Source organism: Osmerus eperlanus, chromosome 10, assembly GCF_963692335.1.
Source record: "Osmerus eperlanus chromosome 10, fOsmEpe2.1, whole genome shotgun sequence".
NCBI classification, from domain to species: Eukaryota; Metazoa; Chordata; class Actinopteri; order Osmeriformes; family Osmeridae; genus Osmerus; species Osmerus eperlanus.
Genome location: NC_085027.1, coordinates 4,162,360 through 4,180,187, shown reverse-complemented (window position 1 = coordinate 4,180,187; position 17,828 = coordinate 4,162,360). Strand labels below are relative to the sequence as shown.

General features: G+C 47.5%; 1 protein-coding gene across 4 annotated transcripts in view; it reads left to right on the top strand.

Annotated features, from left to right (window-relative positions):
- zgc:158464 (uncharacterized protein LOC791139 homolog) overlaps window positions 1-16,506 on the top strand; it is a 75,848-nt gene extending 59,342 nt beyond the window's left edge. For 2 of the 4 annotated variants that reach the window (XM_062470865.1, XM_062470866.1), the window contains 3 exons: window positions 7,992-8,160; window positions 8,422-8,541; window positions 13,645-16,506. In XM_062470865.1, coding sequence (XP_062326849.1) covers window positions 7,992-8,160; window positions 8,422-8,541; window positions 13,645-13,831 — 476 coding nt within the window. In that variant the 3' untranslated portion in view covers window positions 13,832-16,506. Of the gene's footprint in view, window positions 1-2,315; window positions 2,481-7,991; window positions 8,161-8,421; window positions 8,542-13,644 lie in introns of all 4 variants that reach the window. The other 2 variants (XM_062470864.1, XM_062470863.1) reach the window with 2 other exon arrangements.
- Window positions 16,507-17,828: the final 1,322 nt, after the last annotated feature.

Genomic DNA, 17,828 nt, shown 5'->3' with positions numbered 1-17,828 from the left:
AGAGGTTACTTGATAGAGAGACAGAACAACAGAGGGGTCCTCCAGAACCACTCAGGCAGCCATTCAACAACATCACACCTGAGCCAGGGTTTATTCCGAAAAAAGGCCTGGAGGCTGTCAGCCAATTCAAACAGGTTAGAGGGTAAGGGAAATAACTGTCCCCCGGAGGGTTTGAAGCCACTTCTGCCACTTGAACTAGTTTACCTTCAGTTTGACAAGGGCTGTGTGCAGGACTGGCTGTGTGACACTTCAGCGCATAATTCTGCAGTGCAGCCAAGCGCAGCTGAGCTCAACCCTGGAGATCTTCCTCCTCCTCCTCGGGAGCAAGGCCACGCTAAGCACAGCCTTCGCCTTCCCAAAACAATTACACGCTAATCGGCAAATGTGAAATAGGAATTAGTCTGTGAATCGCACTGCGGCCAGGGCCCCCCGCTTCACCCCGAAAGTAGAGGAAGTTATTATATGAGCTGCTGGCACTCACGACCTCCTGCCGACCTCACTACCCTCCGGTCGGTTTACCTCTCTGAGGGAGAGGCCCCTCCCTGCCTGTTTGCAGGGACGTCTTGAGCCAGACTTGGTGAATGGTGCTGCGAGTGCTCATCACAGCGGGCAGGCCTGCAGCCGTGCCTCTCTGGGCTGACTCCCTGATACGTCTGCGGGGCTCCGTAATTGCTTGTCAGACTGAATATTCTCCGGTTTCCCCTTCTTCATCTGGCCGCTGGAAATCTCGTTCTCATTTGCATGTTCCACTGCAGCCCAAAGCTATCTTCCACAGGACAGAACAAGGACAAGTCCATCATGTGCTGCTCATCTGCTCGCTGAATAAAAAAGCTAGTTTGCCAACATTTAAAACCCGGCGATGCGCAGGCGGCTGTCGACACATGCTTCCAATCACACATACACACACTCACAAACACACACACACACAGACAAACACACGTTAAATCCCCAACATACACACAGACATGCACCCCTGAACGTTTGAAAATAGCAGTCAGTCAATCGCCTGAGGTGGGTGATTCTGAATTAATGGTGGGCTTTGCCTGATGAGACTATAGATTCTCTCTGTAAACTGTAGGTGTGAATGTCAATATAAAGATGTCTGGCCGAGTAGTTTAATGTGAATAGTTTTTTACTGTGCCCGGCAAACTGAGGTGGCAGGTTTTGGGAGCTCATTCTCAAACAAAGCACAGCTTACAACTACTATTTTTTATTATTTTATGAGGGGAAATTCAATTACACGAGGACATAACAGAAGCGTGTGTGGAACCTGACAGGGCCACATCTCATCCCCAGATGTAGCTTTCCGGTCCTTCTGGGTCGTGTTTCTTTATTAGCCTCAGTCACTAACACTGGCTTTCTGCTGGGATGAGGGGAGAGGGGGGTTCTGGTCTGCGTCTTATTTATGAAGCCTCTCTTGCTATTAACAAGTGGGCCATTCTCTGTGAAAGATGGCGTGTCAGAGCAGTTCTCCATTTACTCTGGTAATACCCCGTCCTGTCTGGACAGGGGTGATGCATTACTAAGGACCTACCCTATGTCTGGGGAATGTCCACTGTCAGAATGGATAGAACAGAGACTCGGTCCACTAGAGAAAATTGTCTTGCTGTTTATCTCATTGTTGGGGGGGTAACTTAGTTATGAGCCTGGCTCATAGTGTGAGTTAGCAGTGAGGTACTATTGACTCCAGACGATCTTGGGGCCTGCTGAGGGCTTTGTAGCCTCATCAGTATGTTCCAGAAGCCACTCTCCTCATGGCGGAGGTCTTAGTGTTTCCAGGGGTGCTGAACTCTAATTCAAAATCCCTCGCTGTGTTGTTAGAGCGTCAAAGACACGTGTTAAGGCCGAGGGGAAAGGCCAAAGAGCGCAGTCTCGCTTCTCTCAGGTAAACTAATATTCCTTCCCTTTCAGACCTGCTCTGCTCTACTGCACTGTGCAAACCTGTCCTGAAGTGTACCGTGTGTGTGTGTGGAAGGGTGTGTGTGTGTGTGTGTGTGTGTGTGTGTGTGTGTGTGTGGAAGGGGGTGTGTGTATGCATTTTCTCTTATTCTGACTTGGCTCTCTTTTTTTCCCTTCCTCTATTTCTCCATCCCTCCTTCTGCTTCCTTCCTTTCCTTTCCTTCTGGATCCTCTTCACTGTACATCTTTCCCGTTTCCTGATCTCCCTCTCTCTCTCTCTCTTTCTCTCTCTGTTTCTCTTTCTCACCCTCTCTTTCTCTACCTTTTTCTCTACCTTTCTTTCTTTCTCTCTCTCGCTCTCTCTTTCTCTCTCCCTCCTCCCATTCTCCTCCTATGGTGACCGGGGCTGCCTGCAGTAGAGATTAAAGGTATCAAGGACCTGCCGTGGCCCCCTCCTGTAGGGCAGCTCAACAGCAGCCCGCCCCTCATGGAGGAGCTGGAGTCTCCAGTCTCCTCCCCCCAGGCCCAGGCCTCGCCCTCCCCCTCACCTGGGAACGCAGCCTGCGACCAGCAACACCATGGTGGGTGACGCTGTCACCATTGTCCCCTGTCTCCCCCCCCTCGCCATCCATGGTCCCTTCATTTCATTCTCTGTGGTCTCTCTGTCTCTTCTGTGTTCATCTCTCTTCCTCTTTCCATCACTCACTCCCCTTTTGTTTACACTTGTGATTGTATATTCATCCATCTTGATTAAGGACTTCAGAAATATGTAATGTGTGGGGAGGAATAAAGCATTTCAGGTTTGAAGTGGCTACACCTTGACAGTTATTTTCTATCTTACCTAGTTATAGTGTCTGTTATTGATCAGAGCCACTGGATCTTAAATCAGTTTGGCATTGCACATTACCTCAGTATTAAAACCACTTTTCCATCTGGATTACATGTGGCAGAAAATCACTAGCACCAGTCCAGGTTTGAAGAACGAAGGCTCATTAGTTTTAATTGTGCTGAATTGCCTTCCGAATGGGTAATTGCAGTTGCAGGTGACCCCTATTGCCTTTGTCAATATAATCTTAGCTATTCCAAATTTCTCTCTCCACAATCCATATATTTTATAGTAGACATTTCAATCTAAAGGTTTTGTGTCTCCATTTTGCTATTTATGCATTTATTTAGCTTTTATGACGCTCTTAAAAGCGTATGACCTTGGCCATACTCTCTGAGCAAACAATACCGTAAGTTCAATTAGTCTCCATGTCTGATGATGTTTGCAACTCTTCCCCACTTCACAAGCAGTGACTAATTACCAAGGAAAAGAGGAACATGTGGAGCAGAACTAAAACTCTTGGCCATTGTATCCCCTTGGGTGGGGGGGGGGGGGGGCGGGGGAGGACGGGACTGTGAGCGTGACACAGTAAGAGAACCGCTGGGTTCCGTGGGTGAGAACAGGACCAGTGAATGATTTATGCTCTCTAACTCTGTGGGAATTACTGTATGGCCCTTTGTGATGTGAGTGGGTTTAAGACTGGCGTCTGGGTGTAAGGCGATCCTCCCCCTGTCTGAACTCCCACTACATCTGGGGGGGGGGGGGGGGGGTCAAAGGTAGCATCTGGGAGGGGGGGGGGGAGTTGGGGGGGGGCAGGGGCTGCCCTCAGCGACCTCTGTAAGTATGGTTACAATCAAGGTCCCTGACCCCAAGATAACTAGGGATCCAGAATCACAAAATGGCATGCGTCTCCAGTGATAAGAATGTGACACACAGAACTACTGACCCACAAGGGTTAGCATAGCCTGTTAGGTTTAGCATAGCCTATAAGGGTTAGCATAGCCTATAAGGGTTAGCTGTAGTGAACGGTGTAGAACAGGGGCGGTTGCACTGAAGCAGAACCTGTGTCTGCAGCTCAGCCTGATCAGCATTTGAAAATATTGATGGACGGACAGATACTTCATCTGCATAAAAATGTGGGGAAATTCTTTGTCTGTTTGTAATGAAGAGCTTTACCCTTTGTTTTCTTACATGAATTAATTGTCTGTGATTTTAATCCATTGTCTTACCTTCCCCTGGTTTTGTCTCAGTAGAATACAAAACAATTTAATTAAAAGAGATTCCCCACCAAAAAATCCCCGAAAGGTAGTGCAGCCTTCGGTGCCTTTTGAGGCTCTTTCTTTTATCTTTGAAAAACTAATTAAAATACATTTATATATTTGATAAAAGAAACATGCCTTGACGTTGAAACCATCCGAGATTTAGACCGTTGGGCTCGTCAGTGGTGCACTCTATTTATATCACTGTAATCCTCTCAACACTATCTAATTCTACTTCCATGAGAAATGTATCTGAATGCCAGCTAAAAAGCTGGTGGTTTTACAAGCCAGCTCGCTCCCTCGGCACTGTATGGCTTCGTGCTCGGTACTTCTCGGGATGTGTCATGCATTTCAATGAGCTGCTGCACAGTTAATCATTCCACATGTCAAGCTGGAAATCTTAATTGTGACTCTGTAATACAGCAGTAGACTGAAGGATCGACCCACTGGGTAGCTAACTCTTTTTGATGAACGTACCATCAGAAAATGAGAATTAATTTGCCTCTTAATTAGTTTAAAAAAATTATAAAAATAAAAAATCACTCTAATAAGGAGGTCTATGTCTTAAGAGAGAAGCAGTGTGTGGTCGAGTAAATTGTACTTTCCACAGTGGCCCTAACAGATGGGTGTCTCTTGACTGTTCTGATCCCAGAGATGTCCTTTTGACCCCTGTGGCCTGTGTTTATCAAGGCCCTGGCCAATCGGATGCCTTTCATCAACCCCTGTTTCGCTGAAATCCTTCTGGGAGTGGTGGAATGGCTGAAGTGGGTGGATCTATCAGCTATCCATCACCCTCGGACTGACGGTTCAATCTGATAAAGATTCCATTTGCTCTGCTTTACACGCAATAATAGTGATGCAGGAACGCAGCACACACATACACACAGATACACTGGGGGCAGGCTTGAGAGTGAAGTGTGTGTGTGTGCACATCTAGATGTCTCTAACTCCCTCTCAGAACTCTTGTTCACCTGTGTGCCAATCCCCCCTCTTCAATCTCCTCTTGTCCGTCCTGAGGTTGGGCTCAGCTGAATGAAATGGAACGAGTCTCAGGGTGACTTCCAGTGACATTCACCCTGAACCCGTAATGCAGCTTCAGTTTCAGCCATTTCTGGAGAGATGGATGGCAATCATGGCAGACACGGACTCAAACCACACTGGAGCAAATCAAGTGATAGCTTTTGTTTTGTACAGGAGCCTCACTCCTGAAATTCGATAGTTTTTTTCCTTTTCTTTTTTTCTTTCTTTCTTTTTTTTCCACAAACAGCTTGTGAAAGGAGTAGGTTGATGGGGTGATCCCCCCAGAGAAGAGCCGTTTGACCTGTGCAGGCGGAGGAGAGTCAGGGAAGAGGAGAAAGGGGAAAGTATTTATAATCAGCTTGTCCACATAGCCAGAATGTTACTGTGCGTCAGTGAAAGTTTAATTGGGGTGTAGAGAATGTTGTGGAAGAGGGATTTACATGGGTTTTGGGGGTGGATATAAACAGTTGAGGTCAGGCTTGGCCTTGATGGCCAAACCAGTGATAAGAGGGTAGGTATGTTGGTGACGTTCCTGCAGAGCTGTTGTGGTAGTTTGACCCGTGACGCTGACGTCATGTGCATGAGATGGTATCTAAACAGGTTTTGTCGCAGGTATTAGGACAGAGAGGTGAAGTTAGGTCCTCACACACTACTTGACGTGTTCCTACCTGAAATCATTCACCTGCTCTCTCTCACGGTTTCTCTCTCTCTCTCTCTCTCTCTCTCTCTCTCTCTCTCTCTCTCTCTCTCTCTCTCTCTCTCTCTCTCTCTCTCTCTCTCTCTCTCTCTCGGTCTCTCTCTCACGGTCTTTCTTTCTCTCTCAACAATAATCTACAACGCTCTCTGTCTCTGATACTCTCTCTCTCTTTTACACACACACACAAACATACACACATACATGAGATAGACAGGGGAACCCATAGGTATAATAATGTATAATAATGATTAGTATCATGTTTAATCCAAAGCAAACCAAACATATTGTAGACCACAGTCTCTCTCACACAGCAACATTCCTAGATTGGCAGGGTCTTCATGTTGTGAGCCCTGATAGGGGTGAGGGGCTGCAAATTCACACATCTTCCCTCTTCTTTCCCCTTATGTCAGTTTCCATGGAAACCATATGCCACGTACACATATACAATAAACATGCATTTGCCACTTTTGCACATTGTTCACAGTTGCTCACACATAAATACATGCTACATACTGGCAATGCAATCCATATGCTTTTTGACAGCCTTTCATTCAAACTAACCCATGCAACTCACTGAAGCGACACATTGTCGGGTGGTAATTCAGCTGGACTATACAGCTGCATTATTAACTGTGACCAACGGGGCACCACAAAAGGCATAAACCCAGATCAAAACTATTTGTATTCATTTCCATGGATTTGTGTTTAGAGCAACGCTCCAGTGGGTTCAGACCAGGCAGCTCAGACACACATGGACTCACCACAACCACCATAGACAAGGGGTTGAGGGCAGCCCCTGCTGGTTAATGATGGAATTACATCCCATCTGCAGTTGCCAGTGGTTAATGTGCTCTTCATTGAGATTTAGTTCTGAGAGTTAGCATGTATCCTGACTGACTTAAGTGTTTTAGGTGGTCTGGTTTCCCATAACACATCTGCATTGATTGACTTGTTTACCGGTAGCTGTTCTGTCAGCCTCGAATGTGGGTGGGGGAAGCTGCACCTAACAGGAGGTGTGCCTACGGGAATGTGAAATGCTGTCCTCTGACTGGAGCTGTGGTCTAGACATGGACGTGTCTAGCTGCCTGCGCAGGGGCATGTCATGCCCATGACAACTCGGGGTGATGAAAGTCAGAGATCAGCACGAGCCATTCCAGAGTGAGGGAGGGAAAAGGAGATGGAGAATGCTGATGAGAGTGAAGCCGGGAGGGCAGACAGATGAACTCCCATCTAGCACTGTGTTAAATTGATGCCTTCCGTCTGGCTCGACTTTGACGTGCATCTCTTTAACCCTGAAGCGATCAAAGCGCTTGAACAGTGTTTGATGTTTAAGGGTGACTGCAGTCATGACTTACGGGAAGTGAGGCAGCCCTAGTTTTATTAAAACGGCATCTCTTCCAAGTCGTCACGACGATGGCGTGACATCAATTACAGAAAATAAACGTGGAGAAAAAAAACACCTAGGCTTTATTTTTGTCGAGATGGTGTGTTTGACCTTGTGACCGTAACCAGGAAGTTCTTCAGTTTCAGCTCAGCTCTCCCCTCCCAGGCTCCCCTCTCTCTTTGCCCACAAGCCTGTATGTAAACACGATGATCGTGTTGCATATTCCAGACCAGTCCGCGTCCAGCTGCTTGACCTTTTGACACCAGCCGGTGTCGTGTCGCAATCTGGACGGAGCACCTCTGATCCCGTGTGAGTGGCGTTTTGCCCTTGCAAAAAAAAAGGTTTCCAAGGAAACGGTCAATTATTTTGTTGTCCCTGGTACTTTTAAAGGGCCAGTTCAATGATTAACCTGGGCTGCCGTTGAGCTTGTTGTGTTGTCCTGGCTCTGTGGAATGTGTACACAGTGAGGCACCATTGATTTCTGACTGCTCCGTTGTGTTCAATGTCCTTCACATGGATACGGTGTACAGGTGTGTGTGCGCGCGTGTGTGTGTGTGTAAACCCACTTCCGCTAGCTGTCTCCTCTCGTTTGCATGGCTCAATGTAGCAGAGGCCTGACTACAACATGGTGACTGCTAAATAGGCTCCAGCAACTCAGTCACGTAGAGCTCGTGTTTGCAACACAAGATGCCCATTGACGTCAACTGTAAATGAAGGGCAGATCATTGATTAGCCAAGCAAAGTACTCCATGTACCACTCGGACCTTTATGCTCTGGGTGTAAGGCATGAGAAATCCATAAGCACGTCCAATAATTCATGTTTGACAGCTGTTATGTTACAGTCTGCTTTTTTCTGTATTAGCGTCCAGAGAGGGACATTTTCACCGTCTGTCTCCTGTGTTACAGTCCAGTTCGATGGGGTGGAGAAGTCTCGAATGTCGCCCACCAAGGAGGGCAAAGGTCGCCCGGCCCAGCGTCACACCAGTGGCTGTCTGGTCAACACCAAGATGAACTCTCTGGATCCGTCTGCACTGGGCGAGCGCGTCGACCCCGCCATGCCTCTGGAAAGCCAGTTGTAAGTCACACAAAGAGACCGCCCTCTCCAGTTCGCCTCACCTTAGCCTTCCCGCTAGTATATCATCCCAAGTAAAGATTCACATTTTGTATCGCGACCTATTCCTTTGTTGGCTGGAGAGGCTTTGTTAGAATTTTTCTGTGAGCATTTCTATTTTATCGTTAGATTGTCTTCTGACTGGAAGACCAGTTGTTGCTATTGTTTCAAACCCACCGTCTGTTCCCCTTCCTCCTTTTCCCTCCCCCTCGTCTCTCTGGGTAGCTGGTACCACGGAGCGATCAGCAGGACCGATGCAGAGACTCTGCTCCGGCTGTGTAAGGAGGCCAGCTACCTGGTGAGAAACAGCGAGACCAGCAAGAACGACTTCTCCCTCTCCCTCAAGTAAGAACCCATCCACACACACACACACATTCACTTACATCCACGAAGCTAATTTGATTGATCATAATGTGGTTTATCTGAAAAGTAAGTATCTTATCCAGGAACGAGAAAGCAATACACACATACACGTACACATAGACACACTGATTTCAAGGAACTTACACCACATGACAGACCATCGTCGTTAAGAGGTTAGCATCGATTAAACATAACGTGCAGTAGAAGCTGAACACACCATTACTGCAGGGCCACAGCAAGTGGTGCAGAGTCAGCCTGTCCAGTATGGTAATAAGCTTCACCTTATTGACCCTTATCTCCCCTGTACCTGACGCCTCCCCTGTCCTCCCCCTGTCCTCCCCCTGTCCTCCCCCTCCTCCCCCTGTCCTCCCCCTCCTCCAACTAACCTTCTTTGCCCCGTCTGCTCTCTGATTTGCTGATGTGTCCAGACCTGAGTTAAAATTGGCCCCTCTCCCTGACCTCCGGACCCCTGCCGTGACCCTTATCCAGGCCCCTGCCGAGTGGCCGACTCTGATTGGTTTAAGTCCTGTCTGACATTTTCTGCGGCGGTTACTTTAGCGCAAAGGGATGCGCTCACCTCCGGCGCGGTCACATCTCATTGGATCAGGGAGCCGTTGGCGCCGCAGGGAGTGGGGATGATGGATGTCAGCGGGAACGAAAAGGCTCTGTACCTGACAACCAACTTCTCTCCACAGGACACACACACACACTCTCGCAGACACCGGCGTCCTCAGAGCATAACTACTCAGATAACTAGGTAGATCTACAGCGGTGCCTCCACCCAGAGATCCCATTTGAAAGTCTCCCTCGCTGTGAAGATTGGGATTCTGCGAGGCAGAAAAACACGACCAGATGTAAGACATTGCACGCTGATATTATTCATGACAAGGAGCTATTCTAGGCCTGGGAGGTGTCGGTACGTGAGGTCCTCATTTCGCCAGCCTGCTGGATCTTCTGCTGTGTCCTCCTGTCTGCTAGCAGGAGACAGGAGAGGATGATGCTGTCCAGAGCTGATCCACTCTCCTGATGCTGCCTGACTGGCTGATATTATTATGGGAGCTCTGGGACTCCCAGCCTAGAGACATTTACAGCCAATTACAGTGTTGGACTTGATTGGCCAGACAAGATGTTGTTGTTGGGACTGGGGCTGAGGTAATGGCTGGGGCTGGAGCTGGGGTCGAGGCTGAGGTTGAGGCTGGGGAACATAGGCAAGGTGTGTGTGTGTGTGTGTGTGTGTGTGTGTGTGTGTGTGTGTGTGTGTGTGTGTGTGTGTGTGTGTGTGTGTGTGTGTGTGTGTGTGTGTGTGTGTGTGTGTGTGTGTGTGTGTGTGTGTGTGTGTGTGTGTGTGTGTGTGTGTGTGTGTGTGAGAGAGAAAGAAAGAAAGAAAGTGTTGACCCCCCAGCAGGAGTCTTCCTGATCTGTGAGGGGTGAAACAACGTGACCTTTCTGTCAGGACAGCTGCACCTCTGGCCTGTCAGACCTGCCTGCCTCATGGTTGCTCAGAGCACCACTCAGCCATAGTTGCTTTGATTAGGGCAAAGGTTAAAGCTATAAACTTTACTGTCCGGCCACAAAAAGACCATTCCAGAACAACGTAATGGCACTAAGGGAAGGGAAACAGATCGAAGGGTCACTGCGATCAGGCCAATAAACGATCTGCAGTCTGATTCATGAAGATGGTGTGTTCTGTGGGCCGGAAGTGGCTCTGAGTTCAACCCCGCCACGCGCCTTCCTCGCCTGCTGCTGGGAGACCCCCGAGGCCAAGGCCAGTGACCCAACAAGGAGATCCTCCATGTCTGCCCGTGCTGAAATATTCATAGGGCCATGAAGCAGCACGTTTGTATAATGCATCATTGATGAAGGCCCAGACATCGGCGAGTCATGAGCCCTGAGAGCTTTTAAAGTGGGAGGGAGCGTTTCCCCACTTGTCTCTTTTCCCCCTGTCTCTCTCCATCTGTCTCCTCACACCCTATTCTCCATGTCTCCTCACCCCTCAATAAGTGTGTGAGCTCTTTTTGAAACATAAAACACATTTAGCCTACACCAGGCCCCATAGAGCTAGAGTAGACCTCCGTGCCCCAGGGAAGGAGCTTAACACAGCCTTGGTTTACTGGATGAGGTGGGGAGGAAAGTGTTGACGAAAGGGGAAAATGGGAATTGATGCAGCCAAATGTGTTTGATGCTGTACCACATGGGGAAACTAGAAAGATTCTGGTCGTTTCAAAAGCCAAGCTCTGATTGGACGCAGTCTGTGTACTGTGTCTTTGACTTTGACTTGAGAGACACGGCAAGGCCTCTTCATCCTCATGTGTGTTGCTCTTGGTTAGTCCTTCAACGTGATCGTATTTCAACAGGAACCTTTCCAAAAAGAAAACCACACAAAACCCTTTGAGTCTCACCTCTTCTTTTAATGAGTCTTCTTTTGCCTGGGCTCGTCACATTCTTGCTCGAAAAGACTGTCTTAGAGCCATAGGTGTGTCAATGACTTTTAAATCCATGTTTCATTCTGTTTGTGCTGCCAGCGTGTAAAGAAAGAATAATAGCCGTCCAGGATATTTCCTGTCCAATAAGACTTCAAAAGGTCACCGTTTCCTTTGTCTTTATCTGTGGTCATGTGACTTTACCTCTTCTGATGTCATGGATGTAAAACATTGAAAGCACCATTCATGGTCCAATTTTATATGTGACGGTAGAGATAAGAGGGGATGATTGCTGTCTGGCAGATTCATCTTTGAGGATGAGAGGGTCCCGAATCAAAGCCGACGCCCCCGCGGAGATGCACAGCAGACCTCCCCAGTGAAATTAATCCTGATTAGAAAATAAAACCGATCCGATAACAAAACGAAAGGGCCCGGATCTTCAAAAATAGCCCCGGTTTTCGGTTATCGGCAGGAGCTGCTCCATTGCGCCATTGTCTTGGTTTCTGCCTCAGCTGGACTGAAACCCGAGGAGCATAGCTAAACGCTTGCAAGAGAATCAGCTGGGACTCTAAAAAAGCTCCTATTGAAGTGTTTTGCTGTTTAAGTGTGGGGCTGTGAAACCCGAGGCCCATCTCCTAGCAGCGCAGGGAGAAAGGAGGACTTTCAGAATGGCTCCCGGTCCAAGGAGCAATACAATACTGAGGGGATTCAGTCCTCATCTCCTCCCTGTCATGATGAAGATCTGGGTAATGACTGCTGCATATTCTGCGGAGGTTCAGTAATGGAGGAGTCAGAGAGCTGCATTAACTCCATGTTTACAGCATGGAGATCAGCTACCCTCCACTTCCCCAGCTCTCTTAAAAAACGATCATCCAGCCATTCCGTCTTTAACGCTTTCCGTCTACCCCATCTCTTGTTGCATCATTTACCAGGCCTGGTTCTATCTCCCCCCACTTCTCCTTCTCTCCCCCCCCCCCCCCCCCTCCCACTCCATCTCTCTAAACTGTACTGATGACTATATTATTAAACTGCCAGCCCAGTCCGACAGTCACATTCCACATCAGAGAAGCCTGTAGTTGTTAGTGTCTGTTTGGTCCAGAAAACGGCTACATCATGTTGAAATAGCTCCTTGTCTCTCGACGCTAATGAACAGAGGAAAGATTTGGTCTGGCGTCGTAATCTGGCCTGAATTTGCATAAAGCGCTGGCCGTGTGTGTTGTTCTCTGTTCCACGTGTCCTCTTGTTATTGATGTGTGTCCCTCAACTGAACCTGTTCCTCCTGCCATCGTCTCCCCTGGCATGTGTAGTCCATGTGTTATCTCCATGGCTTGCATCTCTTCATGTCGCAGTGAGACCATGTGGCCGAGGGATACACTAATGCAATTAGGAGATAAGCGAAGTATGGACTTGGTTCACATTTAAGATGCTCAGTTGGTGCTCGTGTTTTTTGTAGATAATCGGCACACTCTCCTTACTTCTGTCTCTCTCTCCCTCACACACACACACACACACACACAAACACAAGTGTACGTAGAGAAAATGGCTAGAAGTCATTGTCGAGATGTTGTTTCACAGGTTTTTGGTGTGTTGACGGCGCAAATAATACTTGCTCGGCTAGAAGAACACTTGTTCTTCCTGTTGAAGTCCTTACAGCAGGCAGTATCTTGGTCAGTGTGAGACAGCTGGATAGAGAACGAGCTGGAGAGAGAACAAGCTGGAGAGAGAACGAGCTGGAGAGAGAACGTGCTGGAGAGAGAACGAGCTGGAGAGATAACGTGCTCTGAAGTCAGTGACAGGCGCTGTGTGTTTTCTTGTCTCCTTGTTGTTAAAATAGCTTTGAGATAAATGTTGTCAAAAGCAGTGTCACTGCCCCCCCTCCTCCCCCCCGCATGCTATGGTTTACCCACTGCAGCAGAAAAAAAAAGACTTTTATACGGCTACATTTCTCATTAAGACAAGACTTTAGAGTAGGAGATTAGTTACAGCTGTTCGGCAAACGCTCCAACTTAGCCTAGGAACCTTTCTGGAGACACGAGGAGCTTGTAATTTGCTCTGTATTTGTTAAGCACTCTAGCCTAAGTGATTGTTCCTGGGTGCTCATTAGACTGATAGAATGGCTGTTATTGCTCAAAGTGTGAAATGCTGCTGGTCATGGAACCTGGGTCCCGGATGAATGATCACCTGTTACTGAAAACTAGAAGGTTGAAACACTTACACCTGTCCACACAACTGTATGCTAATGTCTCTCACTCTGTCCCCCTCTCTCTGTCCCCCTCTCTCTGTCCCCCTTTCTCTGTCCCCCTTTCTCTGTCCCCCTCTGTCCCCCTCTCTCTGTCCCCCTCTCTCTGTCCCCCTCTCTCTGTCCCCCTCTCTCTGTCCACCTCTCTCTGTCCCCCTCTCTCTGTCCCCCTCTCTCTGTCCCCCTCTCTCTGTCCCCCTCTCTCTGTCCACCTCTCTCTGTCCACCTCTCTCTGTCCACCTCTCTCTGTCCACCTCTCTCTGTCCCCCTCTCTCTGTCCCCCTCTCTCTGTCCACCTATCTCTGTCCCCCTCTCTCTGTCCACCTCTCTCTGTCCACCTATCTCTGTCCCCCTCTCTCTGTCCCCCTCTCTCTGTCCACCTCTCTCTGTCCACCTCTCTCTGTCCACCTCTCTCTCCATGTGTAGGAGCAGCCAGGGCTTCATGCATATGAAGCTGTCACGGACGAAGGAGAACAAGTACATCCTTGGTCAGAACAGCTGTCCCTTCGACAGCGTGCCCGAGATCATCCACTTCTACTCCAGCCGCAAGCTGCCCATCAAGGGGGCCGAGCACATGTCCCTGCTCTACCCTGTGGCCATCCGGACACTTTAGTGAAATCACTTCCTGGGTCACGAGTCGTCAGCCACAGCCTGTCTGTTCTGGGCCATCTCACGCCCCTTAATGCTTCCACTCTCTGTCTGATTGGTCACAAGGGAGTTGTAAGAAGTGGAAGCAGAGAAGATTAATTACGTTTTCCTCACACACACACACACACACACTAAGATTACGGACCTGCTCTTACTTTTGTTGTTCTTCATCTCATGAAATGACTCACTGTCACAGAATATGTCATAGATATGTTTTGTCATTTTGTTTTTGTTTACTACAAACACCCAACAATATAGACGCATTATAGATTGATCCAATCCCATTGCTGTTGTATCCTGCCATGGCATAGCTGACAGCCAATAGCCATCCTTTTCACACAGACATTTTGTTCTACGAGTCTTAGAAACTGAACAATTATTGTTTTGTTTGTGGAACCTAAAAATTGTAACAGTCATATAACTGAAGGGATATTGTGTGGAGTTGCGTGACTTTGTGCACACTGGTACTGTTACGATGGCCAGAATTCATTATCTGAACCCACCCCGTTGTCAGAGAAACTGCAATGCCATTCGCTTTCCAAACTGATGTCTCTGTCTCGTCAGCGGCCATATTGTCTCATATCCATCACTATGTGGGTGTGCTATGGCAGTGACAGGGTCAGTAAGGTGTCGTCTAGACAGCCAACAGTGTGTTGGAGAGGAATCAGCGCTGAGTTCTCTGAGCCCGTTGGCAAGGACAGGAGAGCTCGGCCTCTGAGGGCCAAATTAGCCTTTCTGTCCCCCCCCCCCCCGCTTCAAAATGGCTTTGCATCAGGAGAATGAAATATGCCTGCATTGTCTACCTCAGAAAATCTATTTCATTCGCCCATCTGCAGATCAATAGGTACAATGGGATTGCAGATATTGATCCTAACCCTCCTCCCCCAACTCCATCTCCGATTCCCACCAAATTGCATCTTTGGTTTAAGACTATGTTTTAATGTAAACCGGTCAGTCAAATGTTTGTTCTTTTTTTTTCTCAACAAAAAAAAGAAAACAAAAAAAGGATTTTCCAGATTCCAGCATTTGTATGTATATTCACTATGATATTGTGTGATGTCAGTAAACAAATGTTTGGTTAATGCCTTATAAATGCATGGGTCAAATCAGTCCAATAGATCAGCTGAGTTACTTTTGACGATTGTTCTGTGACTGTAATTTATTAAGGGGTGATTATTGTTGCAAGTGTATTACTCCTTACTCTGTGAAGACCTCTCGTTGTTCTGTGCCAATGTGACCGTGCTTGGACAGAGCTTGGATACTCCAACCTCATCATTTGCTGTCGGTGCTCAAGCTCCAGTTTTCAATTCTTCTCCATACAAGTCTGTCTGCCTCTGTGGCCTGACTCTGAGACACGAGTCGCAGTGTCTCCTGACCAATGGGATTGTTGAGCCTCACACAAAAGACTGCGTGGAGATGTGCTGGGCCAATCAGAACGCCCCGTTTTCCAACCCAGCCTCTGTACGTTCAGCGAGATCTGAGTATAATATCTCCTCCTTTCTACTCGGTTCACCCATGTATATGTGTGTATGCGCATGTGTGTGAATGTGTGTGTGTGTGTAATCTCTCCTCATTGGTAAAGTCTTTAAGATTTGATCGATAGCTTGAGGGGCTTGTTAAGTATAATTTATTCCTGAAACGGAGAGACACAGACGGACGTGCCCTTTAATTGGATCCCAATTTCTGTAGGATCAGATTGTTCTCTGATATCTGTGACGTAGGCTAAGCAGTCTCATAAGCGACGGTAGGACCATTCAGGTGGCAGGCGGGGACGGTACAGAATGGTTGGAATCTAAAGCTGGATTTCACTGTTATTTACAGAGAAGCATACTTCAGAGGCCTGAGAATGGCTTTGTTAGGTTGGTTGGTGAGTAGGTGAGCAGAGAGGATTGAGGTGCACCAAATGTGACCTTCTGGGAAGTTAATGTGGCTGTCTGTGTGTGTCACGAGACTAGCCCGGACCTTAATAATGGACCTGGATGATGTGGCTGGAGAGGAGCAATGTATGTTCTTGTCAGAGAGAATTTTTTGGTAAAGCAAAATATATCTGTACATAGGTATGTCTACAAAAGAAGCCCCTGTTCTAGAGATAACAACACACTGTGGAAAGATGAGGTTCTTGATTCAGTTATTGCTGCTGACAGAAAGATGTTACTTTAGAAAAGACCGCCCGAGTACAACAGCCACCCTGCCTAGAGTATTTCCCCCTGGATTAGAGGAAGCAAGAGAGACAGAGGCAGAATGAAGGGGCACTCTAGAGAACAGACGAGGGTTTTTGTCTCAATCAGCAGACTCACTCTTTGCATTGTTTTGTCTCTATGGAAACCTGGAAAAGCCCTTTTCTCCCACAGAGAAGTGTCTTAGGTGTGCGTGTGTGTGGTGAGTGAGTGAGTGGGTTTGGTTTGTGTGGGTGGGTGTGTGTATGTGAACTGCCATCAGCCACTGATTTGCTCTGTATCTCTCTGGCCACAATCTGCCAGAGCATTGGTTTGTATGAGTGCTTTTGTGTACATTTTCCTCTCATGTATGTCTGCACTACTATAACATATCTGTCCCTTATCGCCAAATGTATATACTGAATGTATTGTATGGGGACATAGAGGCATCATGTTTCAAACTAAATAAAGTAGAGTTTATGAGTCCAACCACCATGTGAGCTATTTTTTGTAGGTTTCATAAAAATCAACAAAGCAATTTGAAGACCTCTAATTTGTCATCGCCAGTTACCATGGTGAAGCGCCATTCAAAAGGTAAGTGCCATATGCAGCACCATAATATCTTGAGAGTCAAGGACTGTACGTGCTGTGAATAATGAAAGAAGTAGTGGGCCGCCACGCTTGTTAGCATCACTACACTGATGCTTTTGTTGTGTTGCACTGTTTTACACTCCACTCTGTACTTGAGGTTTTCACTTCCTGTATACCATCCAACCCTAGAAGTAAAAAAATACCCTCCAAAAAAAGCATGTTATCTTATATAAAAACTTATATCAGTAAGATGTACTATAACTGTTGTATATTTGTTTGTTTTTGCGGTATTATCCTATCTCTCAAGCAACATTATTCACAAAAAAGGTATATGTAGCATCCAGGTAGCTGTGGATGGCAGAGACAGGGATCTGGTTTCCTGGCTGGCTGGTGTGGGTCTGTCCCTGGTGCCTGGTCACACAGCTTGGCTGGGATAGGCAGACAGACGGCATACACCCTGGCCATGTGGCTACGATACACTGGTGTTTATGAACATGGAGCCCATATGTCTGAGTGCGAAAACACACCGTCCTCGCTGTTGACATGGGAACGTGGGCTCCTCTCGCCCTGGCGTTGAGTGCCTGCTGTTAGATGGCGCGGGGTGGTGTGTGTGTATGTACGCTTCCACTGATCTTAGAACATACAGCCCACAGACAGTTCTGATCATCCTCAATTCACAGCGCACCATCCATTTCCCTGCAGCATTTTTTAGGGACTCGGTACAGAAGCAATGTGGATAAATGTCTGGAGATTCAATGCATGACAATGCAAGGAATAGGCCTAATACTGGGTTGCTTGGATTTATCTATGAATATATCTAATATCTCGTTCACTCATTCGGGTACTAACATTAAATATCTTTGGACTTGAAACATTTCACACATCTTCTTTTCATTTGAATACATCCGAGAGATGCTCGGTTAATTTCTTATCGTTCTAGTCCCCCGGCACCTGGTTTTCTCAGGAGAGATGTAACATTTGTGATCCTCTCCCTCCTCTGTCATATCACCCTCTCCCAGGGATGACCCACCTGGGATGAAACGCATCAAAGCAGCCTTTGTGGACAAAAGAGGGCCATAGAAAAGAATCCCTGGAAAAAAAACGTGTCCTGAAAGGCCTGAATGCTTCCACAAGGGGATGAAAATGGCCGTGTCCATCACAAACTCATTTTATATTCCGCTCAGTCATACCCGGCAGAAAGCAATCTCAGGTAAC